The sequence below is a fragment of the Protomyctophum parallelum genome (assembly GCF_964188405.1).
Source record: "Protomyctophum parallelum genome assembly, chromosome: 15".
Lineage (NCBI taxonomy): Eukaryota > Metazoa > Chordata > Actinopteri > Myctophiformes > Myctophidae > Protomyctophum > Protomyctophum parallelum.
This window is the reverse complement of record NC_139710.1, coordinates 34,729,576-34,743,695: the sequence shown is the minus strand read 5'-3', so window position 1 is coordinate 34,743,695 and position 14,120 is coordinate 34,729,576. Positions and strand designations below refer to the sequence as shown.

The 14,120-nt window shown below is 44.2% G+C and overlaps 1 protein-coding gene across 1 annotated transcript in view; it reads right to left on the bottom strand.

Moving 5' to 3' along the window:
• Nucleotides 1–1,001: 1,001 nt before the first annotated feature.
• bmp2k (BMP2 inducible kinase) overlaps nt 1,002–14,120 on the bottom strand; it is a 93,410-nt gene continuing 80,291 nt past the window's right edge. Inside the window, exons 15-17 of the mRNA XM_083783447.1 lie at nt 13,676–13,799; nt 4,113–4,123; nt 1,002–2,609 (exon numbers count right to left, since the gene is read on the bottom strand). Coding sequence (XP_083639573.1) covers nt 1,009–2,609; nt 4,113–4,123; nt 13,676–13,799 — 1,736 coding nt within the window. The 3' untranslated portion in view covers nt 1,002–1,008. The remainder of the gene's footprint in view (nt 2,610–4,112; nt 4,124–13,675; nt 13,800–14,120) is intronic.

Genomic DNA, 14,120 nt, shown 5'->3' with positions numbered 1-14,120 from the left:
TGTTTTAGGCCCATGATTCACCATGATTCTAGGCTTGCTATAAGAATTGCTATACATATTTTTTTGGAGTGAATTTGAGGGGAATCAAAAAAATGGCCGCCACTGCTATGCCCTGTTTGAAATGAGCCGATCGACAGGCTCGCAACGTGCTGCGAGCTCCTCGCCACAGGAAACAGGAAATACACTAGTGGAGATCCTTGAGGGACACCAAGCGGTTTAAGTGGTTGAGCTTCCTTTTTTTTTTTTTCTTAAGTCAAGCGGTCAAACGTTGAGCGAGCTTGTTGTAGTCACAGTACGATCACGAGTTTCGTGAGTTTTAAATTCCCCGTTTAAATTCTACTGGTTTTCAAGTGTCTTCTAACAAGCGCTTGGGATGCAGCATCAGAGCGCACGGGGAGAGAGAGAGAGAGAGAGAGAGAGAGATATGCAACAACGCAAGGCCTGGAAAATTAACCGCTCCGTCCGTTTCTCCACAGGATTCAGGTTTCTGTTATTCGATGCCGAGACGTATAGGAAAATAAATGTTCTTAAAAAAAGAAGAAAAAAGCATTAAAACGTTGTTATATAGCTTGTCGTTTTAGATTTGATTGACAAACACAACTCGCCGCGTTTCCAAGTCCAACAGAGTCTGTTAGACTTGCCGTTTCGACAGTGATTGACACAGAGAGAGAGAGAGAGAGAGAGAGAGAGAGAGAGTGTACTTGTATATTACTATACTTGTAGTTGTAAATGTCCAGACAGATATAAGACATTATAAGGCCAATTCTCCTGGTCCTCGCGACACATTTGTTGGGGTTGGAGTCATTCCTGATTGATGCACACACACAGCTGCACGCAGGGTTTTCCGCGCACCAGACATAATCTGATCAAACTTACGACATATTATCACGTGCAGCTGCAGCACGACATGCTGTGAGCTTGTGTAGGGTCAAGAATGACTATAACGGAAAAAATAATAGGCATTCGTAAAGTAGTATAGTAATACAGATGTGTGTCAAAGACAGAACGTCACTGTTTTGAAGGGAACGGCGCCGCTCCGAACGGATCCAGCTCCACGTGCTGTGGAGGAGGAGGCTGGGAGGGTTGGGGGGGTCTGTCCAGGTCTGCCGGTTCCGTGAAGGGCGTGGACCCAAAGTCATCCATGACGTTGCTCTCTCCGAGCTCGCCGTGAAGAGGCCCCGACCAGGACCTGCTGTTGGCCGGGGGGGGTGCGTCCAGGCCCAGGAGGAGGCCCTGGTACTGGCCCGTGTGTCGGCCGCCGTCCGGCGGGTGGAAAGGCTTGGCCCCGAAGGGATCCAACGGAGCGTCGTCGCCGCCGCCACCGGGCAGAGGCGCTCCTTTCTCCTTGCCCTCGCCGCCCATCATGGTCACGACGTCCACGCCGATGTTCTCCTTGGAGTCAGAGGTGCTGAGGAACTCGTTGCTGCTCTGCGAGTCCCTCCGGCCGACCTTCTTGTGCGTTCTGCGGACACGCTCCGGCGTGCGGTAGGTGCCGCCGGGCTTGTTGTTGGACGACTTGCGCCCCCCGGTGGGCGTGCCGTGGTGGCGCTTGCCCTCGCCGGCCTCCTGCTTGGTCTTCCTCTGGCGGGACGACAGCTTCTGGAGGCTGCGCTGCTTCAGCCGCTGCTGCAGCGGGCTGGCCGTCTCCGACGCCGCCGAGGGGAGGAAGATGCTCTCGGAGCTCCGGGAGGTGGTGGGAGGGGGCGGCGGGGTGGGGGTGGGACCCCCCCCTCCCCCTCCCGGCTGGAAGGGGGAGAAGCCGAAGACGTCGATACCCTCGGGGGAGACGGGCGGGGTTTGGCCCGTCGTCATGGCGACGTCGCTGCCGCTCTTGGCCGACTTGGAGAGGTTCCGGCTGAACGGCGCTTTGGTGAACACGTCAAACATGTCGAACAGGTCCAACTCGTCCGCGGCCCGCGGCGGCGGCTCTTGGCTGACCTGTCTGAAAGGCGCTTTGGCGAAAATGTCGGTGCTCTCCGAGGGCCCGGCGGCCGCGGCGGGCGGGGCTCCTCCTCCTCCTACAAAGGGAACGGCACCGAATACGTCCATCACCGCGGAGGCCCTCGCCATCGCCGCTTGGCTGGGAGAACCCGGAGGGGGGGTAATGATGATCAGGGTGGTTCCGGAGTCCCCCTGGGGAGTTCTGCGGCTGCTGCCCGTGGCGACCTGGGTCTTCTTGGAGCGGCCCTTATTGGCCCTGCCCTCCTCCTCGTCCTCGCTGACCTCCTCGTCCTCCTCAGAGTCCATGAGCAGCGGCCTCTGGCCCATCACGTTCTCCGGCTCCCTGTCGCCGTTCAGCCCCTCCTCCTCCTCCTCGGGCTCCTCCTCTTCCTCTTCCTCGCTGCTTTTCGGGGAAGGCGGGTCCGACTCGAAGTCGCTGTCGGACTCCTCGCCCGTCCTGCTGCGTCCCTGAGGGCCCGCCCCCGTGGAACCGCCACCGCTCTTCCTGCCCGTTCTGGTCTCCTTGGCGGCGGTGGGGGGGGGAGGCTCCTCCTCCTCGGCGGCCGCGGGGCGCGGAGGCTCCTCCTCCTCCTCGGTGGCGGCGGGGGCGGAGCCTGCAGAGACCAGGGGGTCCTCGCTGGAGGGCTCTGCCACGGCGGCAGGGATACCTGTGGAAGCAAAGAAATGGTCGCCTTTAATGGTAACGTGTTTCATGTCAAGGACCCCCAAAAATATATGTAATTGGCTGCTGCCGACCCCCCCCCCCCCCCCATCTGAAAATATGTTCTTCCAGGGACCGTATAGTTTTGTAATGTATTGTGTCTGTCTTGTCTGTATCTTGAACGGTGACGTCATGGACGCAAAACTGATTTAAGTGCAAGCTGACAGTAAAGTTGTATCGTATCGTAAATTCTGGGTGTTAAAACTTCACGATGTAGGGCGTGAGGCTTGGGACACAAGAGCCAATGTAAAGTCTCATTCATTATTAAACCCATTCAGGACGGGGTAACCCCTTTTGGCGTTTTAACTTAAGCATTATGTTATACTTTAGCTATTGAAAGATAGCAGATCTACAAACTCATAGTGCGGCACCGAGTGCCACGCTATACGAGCGTGTAGATCTGCTATTTTTTGGAAAATGTGCCCAATTGTGCTCAAATGTGCTGACCTCATCACATTTGTGATGACGGCTATGGCCATTTTTTTGCCCAAGGAGTGTTTTTTGTGCAAAACAAATACTTGGAATGGATTCAGAATCATGAAAACCCCCTAGTTACTTTGACACGTCACATGCTACTGAAATCAGAATGAATTTTAAATAATTTTGCCTTATTGTGCCTTGATGGTGGCCGTATTGATTTGGGGCTCTCATGAATTTTCCCCGCATTGTTGCGAGGTACATGCGGGGCTCAATGTGTTTTTTAAGCTTCATAGATGATAAGTCCACAGAGAAACTGACCTTTGCTCTCCATGGTCACGGAAGTATCAGTGGCCATGGAGCAACATAGCTGTGGTGTAAACAGTATCAGATACAACCCCACTAGGAGCAGACATAGCTGAGGTGTAAACAGTATCAGAGACAACCCCACTAGGAGCAGACATAGCTGAGGTGTAAACTGTAAACAGGCAACTTCTACTACAGTGAATGGAAAAGTGACTTGGGTTGTGTTCGCCGGCTCAAACGTTACTCCTTTTACCTGCTTTTTTTTACTAACACTTAACTTTACAAAGATGCCCAGAACACCCAGGATGAACCTGTGTAGTTTATGGCTGCTCCAACAGTAGTGGCAACATTCAACTTTGGATAGAAACGGAATGTCAAAAAGAAATACACCACGGTGGCTGAGACCAGAGCCATAGCGTAATGGTTGAGACGAAGCAGTGAGTGAAATGTCCTGAAAGATACATAACCTCAGTCTTACCCAACACCCAATCTTTCTGTTGTGAAAGAACGCAAGTACTTTATACATCATACTGTAAATGCTTAGTATGAGGTATAAAGTACAGCAGCCTTGTGTTCATACACAGATGGCGGAGGAAACCATGCAAGGCAACAACCTGCTCATCGGGGGAGCAGCGAGAGGCGTACAGTGTCTTGCTCAAGGACACTTCTTTGACACTTGAGCTGGGAATCAAACCTGGAACCTGGGAGGGAATCCCGCCTACTGTACCTCCTGAGCCACTGCAGCCCCAATAATCACATTATAAATGTAGCCATTTAGACCTGATAACGATTCTTAAACAAAATGTCTTCTGAATCCTAAACGTTTTCTGAAAGTCAGTGGTACTCAATCTTTTTCATGTCAAGGACACCATAATTATCTGAAAATATGTTGTTCCCCAGGGACCCCCCCCCCCCCAGAAGCAAAGTTTTGAGTTAAAAACGTTCACTTTGAAAGAATATCTGTGGCCTTTTCCAGTATTGATGATTATGATTTTTTTTATAATAGGCTAATACTATAGTTTATTCATGATCTATTAAAAAGGTGCAGTTTTAAATCACTAGCCAACAATTAACACACATTGGTTATTTGTACAGGTAGAAATGGAACGAAATGGACCCCGCTAGGGTACACTCTGAGTTAAATTAACATTGATTTTACAATATACAATTGGGGTCCCAGAGATAGAAATGTCATAAAAATGGAATGGGGGGTCCGTAGACTAATGAAGGTCAAACTGGGGGTCCTTGGAATGTAAATGGTTGAGAATCACTGCTAGAGCTGTAAACAAGATCTTCTCTTATAGGGGTCCCTGGCATATCTGTTCAAATTGGGGGTCCCTGGCATATCTGTTCAAATTGGGGGGTCCTTGGTATATCTGTTCAAATTGGGGGTCCCTGGCATATCTGTTCAAATTGGGGGGTCCTTGGTATATCTGTTCAAATTGGGGGTCCTCGGCATGAAAACTGTTTTTGTAAGTGTGCTGTGTAATATATGGTCATATGTGGTGGTTTTAAAGGACAACTTTAGTTTGGGTTCATGTTTTAGGTTATTAGAGAATGTACAAATAATAATAATGCTGCTTTCTTTCGTTTTAGGGATTTTGGCTGTTTTTGACAGGGGGGGCGGGGCATTCGAACATGGGGCTAAATATGTATATTTTTACAAAATTTGTGGCCAGATGTAATTTCTTGGGGTCTAGGAGGACTATAGTAAATAATAATAAAAAACAATCACTATAACATAGATATTTAGCACCATGCTCGAATGTCCCGCCCCCCCTGTCAAAAACAGCTAAAATCCCTAAAACGAAAGAAAGCAGCAAATGAAAAAAAATAACACTCTAAAACAACCTAAAACATGAACCTTGGTTGAAAAAAACTAAAGATGTCCTTTAAACATGTTCCGACATGAATGTGGTTTAAGGATTAGATAGAGCTAGAGGTGCAACGGTAAATCAAACTAATCCATTTCATAGGTTATTTGAATTAAATATACAGATTATTTTTTGAAGGGGTATATAATATAACATTTAGTTTTCAACCGTACTAAACATATTTTCCTGCAGTAGAGGGTATGCACATTCATAAAGTGAGTGTCAAATCGAATGGCAAAGGTAGTCGTTTTTTTTCTTTTTCTAATATATATTTTTTATCCCACGATTTTGTAACCCATTTTTCACCCCTGTGTCAATCATCTAATGTGATCCTGGGCTCTACACACCCTCCACCAACCTAGTCCCCATATATGGGGGACAAGGGGAGAGCAACAGACTTGAACTCATGCTTCCTTCATGCCTGAGTGTCCAAGTTGCTCCTTTACACCTGACAGGGAGGAGTTTCCCTGGTTGGACGTAGCGCGTGGAAGGAACACGTTATTCCAACCAGTTCCTTTCCCCTCCATCAGGCGCCCCGGCTGGCCAGGGGGAGGCAGTTTAGTGACCAGGATTAGTGGTAGTCGTTTAATGCGATCAGATTTCTGTGTGGATGTACGGTACTGTACGGGGCTGCCGATGCCAGAAAGTAGTTTTTTTGTCACTCAGTAGGCGTTCCTGCATAACCTCCGGGTATGATGATGATGTCACATACATACCCTCTATACAGATTCCATTAACCCATTTAGACCTGAGGACGATTCTACAAATGTCTTCTAAATCATGAGTTTTCTGAAAAACCCCATGTTTCTATAATGTTCTCAAACATTTTCATGTCAAGGACTGCCAAATATATATATGATTAGCCGCCGACCCCCATCTGAAAATATGTAGTTCCAGTGACCGCCCAAAAGCAAAGATGACACTCTGCAGACCTCGCTTGTAGATCTACTATTTTTCAACAGCTAAAGGAAACATAATGCTTAAACCACCAAAAGGGATTCCCGCCCAAAATGGGTCAATACAGAAAAAAAAACCAATCTACATGTTCTGACAATGTACTATTTACATATTACATGTAGAAATAGGGCTTGAATCAGGCTTTCACTTCTAGTGATTATTTTACTAGTTGACTAGGCCTACCTATTATGTTTTATTATTATGCATAATAATAGTTGTGGGGTGGGGGGGGGATGGACAACTAGTTGACGGTCGGTCAACTCGTGGATTTACTAGCTGACTAGTTGATTAGTCGACTAGTTGCTTAAAGCCATAAATCAGGCTAATCGATTTTTCAAAAAAACTCACTTCAAAATTAACCAAAAAAGTGAATCAACAGTTTGTAAATCACTAAGAAAAGCATCAGTTGCAGCCCTTGATACTAGAGTAGTGGTTCCCAAAGTGGGGTCCGGGGACCCCTAGGGGTACTTGAGGGACTTCCAGACGGTACCTAGCTCAAATAGAGATAGTTAGGAACCAAATGGACCCTTATGGGTCTGGAACTCTGAGAGGGTACGAATGGAATCCATTTGGTTCCATTTGTACACTCAGAGTTAAATTAACAGTGGTTTTACAATATAAATTGGGGGTACCAGAGATAGAAATGCCATTCAATCGGGGGTCCGTAGACTAATGCGTGTGAAACTGGGGGGGGGGGGGGTCCATGGAATTAAAATGTTTCGGAATCACTGCTAGAGCAGTAAAAATCCTCCCTTATCGGGGGCACTGGCATATGGGGGGGGGGGGGGGGGGTCCCGTGGCCTAAGAAATGTTGATTTGGGGGTCCTTGAAACGAAAAGGTTTGGGAACCACTGAACTAGAGCATATTATAGACAGCCATGTCATCAGAACATCTTGTTCATGAGGTGTCGAGATGGGCAGAACAAAACCTCCTAGACTTTACAGAGCCATATATATCCCCTTCATTCACCTAAGACTTTACAGAGCCATATAAGAAAGGAATCCAAAAAAAATATATATACTGGCTTTTGGATATGGTTTATTTATATATACGTAACATTCTAGAAAGAAAAATACATTCACACTCACAGTATGATACAAGACCATGTACAGTATACACAGTCTGCTGAAAACACACACAAACCCAACATATCTTATCCGCCTAAAGGCATGAGTTGTATAATAATACGGTACCTGTTAATCTGCTAAGTAGTAGTAAAGTAAAACTTAATTAGGAAGAGCTTTGACATTCTCTCTCTCTGTCTATGGGCTCCATTTTCGTCACCCTAGACTTCTCACAACGTGTCAATGAAAAATGTTTTTCAAAATAGTAAAGTTTAGGGATAAGGGGTTTAGCGGTGACAAAAAAAATAAATATATATATATATAGAAAAGAAAAACAGTTTCCAAAGATTTAGTGATCAAAAGTGGAAAATAACACATTGAGTGGAGAGAAAAAAAACTGAAAAGAAAAGAAAATAAATTACAAAAAGACACAAATATTGGCAAAGGTAATCAATACAATATAATGACAAAAACTACATGACAAAAATAATAATAATAATGTGGGCTTCACAATTCCTATAAATGTTTGGCTAATATTTCACATTTTTTTCTTGCACTTAAAAAAAGAAATAATAAAGTGCAGTAAATGGCTCTGGTTGTCTTTGTTCTCAACTTAACTACAAATCATTAGCCTTGATATATGCCTTAATTAATCGGACTGATTATCCACCCATTACACACAGCATGAACAAGATGTTTAATTAATGTTTAATTAATCGGACTGATTATCCACCCGTTACACACAGCATGAACAAGATGTTTCTGAGTATGGCTGTCTTTACAAAAAAATGAATATGGAACAAATCAATTATCCAACAAAATATTCTGATGTTTCCCCCTCCGTAGTAGAAATAAGAAAGCAGTGATTAAAAACAAAACAAAAAAAACAAACATGAGATGGTTTTGGGGAATAGAGGGTATGCTCGTGACATCATCATCATCATCGTCATCATCAAAACCGGAAGTTATGCGGGAACGTCTACCGAGTGGCAAAAAACTACTTTCTGGCCTTGTACATGCAAACAGAAAAGTCCAATCCCAACTTACCTTGGGGCAAATAAAATGTACATGGATGCTTTAACCGGTGAAGTATTGCAACCAAAGCCCCAGTGTACATCTCAGGATGAGAAGAGTAGATGGCTAAAGGGCCTAGTGTACATCTCAGGATGAGAAGAGTAGATGGCTAAAGGGCCTAGTGTACATCTCAGGATGATAAGAGTAGATGGCTAAAGGGCCTAGTGTACATCTCAGGATGATAAGAGTAGATGGCTAAAGGGCCTAGTGTACATCTCAGGATGATAAGAGTAGATGGCTAAAGGGCCTAGTGTACATCTCAGGATGATAAGGGTAGATGGCTAAAGGGCCTAGTGTACATCTCAGGATGATAACAGTAGATCGCTAAAGGGCCTTTGCAAACGGGGATCGATAAAACGCGCCACCGGGATTGTAATTGTATGTTTTAGCAGACATGCAATTCCTGCAAACCAGCTCTGACAGTGTGAGAAAACCGGGTTCCGCAAAAGGTTCCAAATGTGATGGAATCGATTCCTGGTTCCTCCGATAACGGGTTTGGTTCCCCCGGGATTTAGATACGGATTTAGACTGTGACACCGAACTGGCAGAATCGAAAACTATAGCCACAGAACTGATCTCCCCAGGACCAGAACCAAGAACCAAATTGCTCAACAAATAATGTCAACAGACAAAGACGAAGGCAAGCCTCGTTCAGCGAGACCCTGAACTCAGCCCTCTTTGTTCTGTCATCTAATGTATTTTCTCCTCAAATCATTCCCTTTCAAATAAACCAAATCATGGGCTCCATTTTTGTCACCGCTAAACACCTTATCCCTAATCTTCCCTAATCTAGTCTGTTTACTATTTTGCTAAACATTTTTGAATAGTTAAAATGGCCAGTCTACAAGCTCACAATGTGTCAATGTAGATTGGCTAGTTGAACTATTCAAAAATGTTTTTAAAAATAGTTAAAAAAAAAGGCAAAGAAGTTTAGGGATAAGGGGTTTAGCAGTGACGAAAATGTGTCTAGAGAATGTGCCCACATGCCAACCAACAACTAACAAATTAACGCTCTGCTCCAATTGACGTCTCCGGAAACGAATTAAAAGATTTTATGTTGGTTCAAAAGCGCAGAGCAGAATAGTGTTAGTGAAGATGTAATGTTAAAAAAAAACATACTTCAGATTCCTGGGGGGGGGGGGGGCTAATTAAATGAGTTACTGACAACCACTGAGAAAACAAATCATACACCAGACCAAATAAGCAAGCGCGTTCCATTTGATTTAACCACATTAATTAACTCCCTACATGCCATTATAGAGGCAAACATTTCTCCAAAAACAAATTGCCTAGACCTACGTGCTTAACCTACTTTAGGCGGGAACCCATTTTGGTGTTAGCATTACGTTATGCTTTAAGCTATTTAAAAATAGCAGATCTACAAGCTCATACGAGCTTGTAGGTCTGCTATTTTAGAAAAATCATGAAAATTCGGCACAGATTTTTGACTATATATTCTTTCAGAGCGAACGTTTTTATCTCAAATCTTTGCTTCTGAGGGGTTCCTGGAATAACATATTTTCAGATGGTGGTCGGTGGCCAATTACATATAACTTTTGGGGTCCTTGACATGAAATGTAGGTTTTTCAGAAAACTGTCAGGATTTAGAAGACTAAATGGGCTAAAGCAGAAAGTGGATGCTGGCACATCACTGGCTGTATGTGCAGTACCCTAGTCCCTGATTGTCACGCAAGCATGTTCCAACACCGGGAACACATGTTCCAACACCGGGGTCAAGCATGTTCCAACACCGGGGTCTGGCATAAAGCATGTTCCAACACCGGGGTCTGGCATAAAGCATGTTCCAACACCGGGGTCAAGCATGTTCCAACACCAGGTTCTGGCAGAAAAATGGAAAAACTAAAAAAAGCTGCGTCAACATTGTTGGACAGTTATATTAAAATGCCACATAAGGCACTTGATGAATCACCGAGCGGAAACCACAGCCTTGTTAGTTGCAAATGTAAGGCCTTCAAAGAAAAATGCTTCAATCACAACAAAATTAGAGAGACTCGACTGGAAGTGGTATATATAGAGCAACAAAAGTATCCCTTCAAACCGGGAAAAAAAACCGATAATCAACTAACTCGAACAATTAGAATGGCACGGACGCAGTCGCGCGCGCAGTCACACACACACACACACACACACACACACACACACACACACACACACACACACACACACACACACACACACACACACACACACACACACACACACACACACACACACACACACACACACACACACACACACACACACACGAGGACATTATGGGGCTGATCGAAAATTCGTAAAACAAATTTTGTCATGCCAGCCTTTTGGAATGACATGTTGAAAAAAAAAAAATAATGATTTCAGTATTTTAGCATTCTCTTCAAAATGTTGGAATTTTTCTATAATATGTTGTTTTTTTTTGTCTTCCTTTTTTGGACGCTGTTCTTCTGCTCTGTTCAAAAAGAACATACTTAAACTTTGTACATTTTTCATACTCGATACTTTAGCTGGAAGTTCTACACTGCATCACCATCGTAACATTATCCTACACTCCTACTGCACTTATCGTAGCTTATTTAAAAAAGGACAGAAAAGATGGTTAAAATAAAAGAAAAATAAAGAAACATTGTTTCTTTTGCCCAAATCTACAAGTGTTTTTCAACGTTGACACTGTGGTGGTCACTAAACGAATCCTATACATTAGAAATTACTTACTTAGATTAAGAACTACCGATTCACATTTAAGGAGCAGGGAGTACAGAGGCACAAAGCTTATTGCTGCCAACAACGTAATATACGTAGTTTAAGAGAAATACTGCACTTTTTATATTCACATTTTTTTAGAACCAAAATGTATTATTTTCAAATAGGGGGGCAAACTGCAAGGCTTTCAGATTTGTCATTAAACCAAATCCAAAGTTTTCGGGGGTGGTTGTTGAAATCAGCCTCCATCATAAAGTGCACAGTTCAAACCAGGAGCATTTGAGAGCTCAACCCCTTTAAATGAAAAAAGTTTTTTTCTTTTATATATTTTTTTTGTAGAAGGAATCAATCAATTGCATCACTCTTTCAATGGCTGAAAAGGAGCACTATGGTATAACAATGTAAACAAATGGCAAAAACAGCCATGACATTGGAAGTTTGTTGGTTTAAAAAAAATGAAAATTTTGTTTTGACAAAAAAAAGAAAAAAAAAGTTTCCTCAGAAAACATGTTCATTTTTTTCGTGACATTGTTTTTTTGCTTTTGCCGAGTCTCCCCTGATTGGACAATTAAATATTTAAAGATGGTGTTAAAGGACAACTTTAGTTTTTTTCAACCAAGGTTCATGTTTTAGGTTGTTATTAGAGAAACTAAAAGATGAGTCTTCATTTTTTTTCATTTGCTGCTTTCTTTCGTTTTAGGGATTTTAGCTATTTTTGACAGGGGGGCGGGGGCATTCGAGCATGGGGCTAAATATGTATTTTTTTACAACATTTTATTGTGATTAATTTTTTTATTATTTACTATAGTCCTATTAAACCCCAGAAAATTACATCTGGCCACAGCAGATCACAGGATCTACTGAATGTGAAGGTAGCCTACTGGGGGAAGGCTTATACTGTGTGTATAGGCTCAATATGTCAGTTTGTCACATTCAATAGATCCCGTGATCGTTTGTGGTCAGATGTAATTTCTTGGGGTTTATTAGGACTATAGTAAATAAAAAATAATAAAACTGCTAAAATCCCCAAAACAAAAGAAAGCAGCAAATGAAAGAAAATTAACACTCATCTTTTACTTTCTCTAATAACAACCTAAAACATGAACCTTGGTTGAAAAAAACTAAAGTTGTCCTTTAAGTGATTTTGTGTTATAAAGCTCTACCTTCTGATCGTAATCACTGCTGTGTGTGTGTTCAGTGACAGGGGTCTGTCTCCCCCTGTCCATCACTGCTGTTGAGTGTGTGTTCAGTGACAGGGGTCTGTCTCCCCCTGTCCATCACTGCTGTTGAGTGTGTGTTCAGTGACAGGGGTCTGTCTCCCCCTGTCAATCACTGCTGCGTTTGTTCATTTTGAGCGGGAACCCCTTTTGGTGTTTTAAGCCTTATGTTATGCTTTAGCTATTGAAAAATAGCAGATCTACAAGCTTGTAGGTCTGCTATTTTTGAAAAATCATGAAAAATGTGAAATCTTTGAATATATATTCTTTCAGAGCGAATGTTTTTAACTCAAATCTTTGCTTCTGGGGGGTCCCTGGGACAACATATTTTCAGATGGGGGTCGGCGGCCAAATGCAGATATTTTTGGGGGTCCTTGACATGAAAAAGGTTGAGCACCACTGACATAGAAACATAGTTTTTGGGGATTTAGAAGACATTTGTAGAATTGTCCTCATGGTCCTCAAGTTGGACAGAGACAGAGACCACCGTTACTGAACAGACGCACACTATAGGAATGATCTGACTACTATCAGATTATTAGAGCTTATAACCTTTTCTCTTTTTAACACAAGGTATCACTAACACCACCAAAACATGACAACTGCTCGGACACGACCGACCGTTGTAGAATCACGTTTAAACTGACATATACAAAAAGCCAGAGACGACTACATTGGATTGAAGTCTTTGGCCGGTTCCTTTGAGCCTCAACTACTTCTTCAAACACACTGCCTTATTATTCCACAAGGACAAATTATCTCACCTCATTAACATTTCTGCAATGTACATTAAACACAAGCACAACTCACACAGGCTACTCTGGCCATGGAAAAAAGGAACAAAAAAAAGCATTCATTTTGATTTCTCGTTTTGTTTTGTTTTGGGGGAGGGGCCACCCCTGTTTCTCGAGCTTTGTGTGGTGGCATAGCCGGTCCTGCCGGGAGAGGGAGGGGGGGGAGGGTTAAGGCTCATACATAGTCTGGATTTTAGGTGACCACCGAACTACAACATGACGTCACGAGCCGTGGTGAAGAGCAAACCACCGCCACCGCTCCAGCCCTTCTCTGTTTTTACTCACCACCGCTCAACGTTATTTCAGCTCCGGTGGTCAGCTCACCACCAGAGCGGTGGTCAGCTCACCACCGGAGCGGTGGTCAGCTCACCACCGGAGCGGTGGTCACCTTGACCTCACCACCGGAGTGGTGGTCACCTCACCACCGAAAATCCAGACTATGCCTTTACAAAACGGAACGTCAGGGTGGGGGAAGAGGAGGAGGGGTGGACAGGAGACAGTGGGACAGTTCTGAGAAAGGGGCAGAGAATGAGGGAGGGGTGGGTGGGTGGGTCCACACAGTGTCGGGTGGTGGACGGGTAGGTCCCTCACGGTGGAGACTCGGGCTAAGACTTGCCTGCGCTGCCCGCGAAGGGGACGGAGCCGAACACGTCCTCGGGAAGGAAAGGCCTGGCGAGCCTTGGCTCCGCCTCCGCACTCATGGCGGCGCCGCTACCCTCCGCCGGCTTCTCTGTTTGGGACAGACAGAGGAGGACACGGTCACACGGAGGTGGTATTATACTCCTAGCCCCCCCTTTGCCAATTTCATTCAAGTTTTAGTTATTCTCGATATTAACCCATTCTGACCTGAGATCGGATTCTAAAAATGTCTGTTTGAAAATGACAGTTTTTTGAAAAAGCTATGTTTCTATGTCAGTCGTTCTTGGATTTTTCAAAAATAGCAGACCTACAAGCTCGTAGCGCGCCACTCAGTGGCGTGCTATGAGCTCGTAGATCTGCTATTTTTAAATAGCTAAAGCATAACGTAATGCTAACACCAAAAGGGGATCCC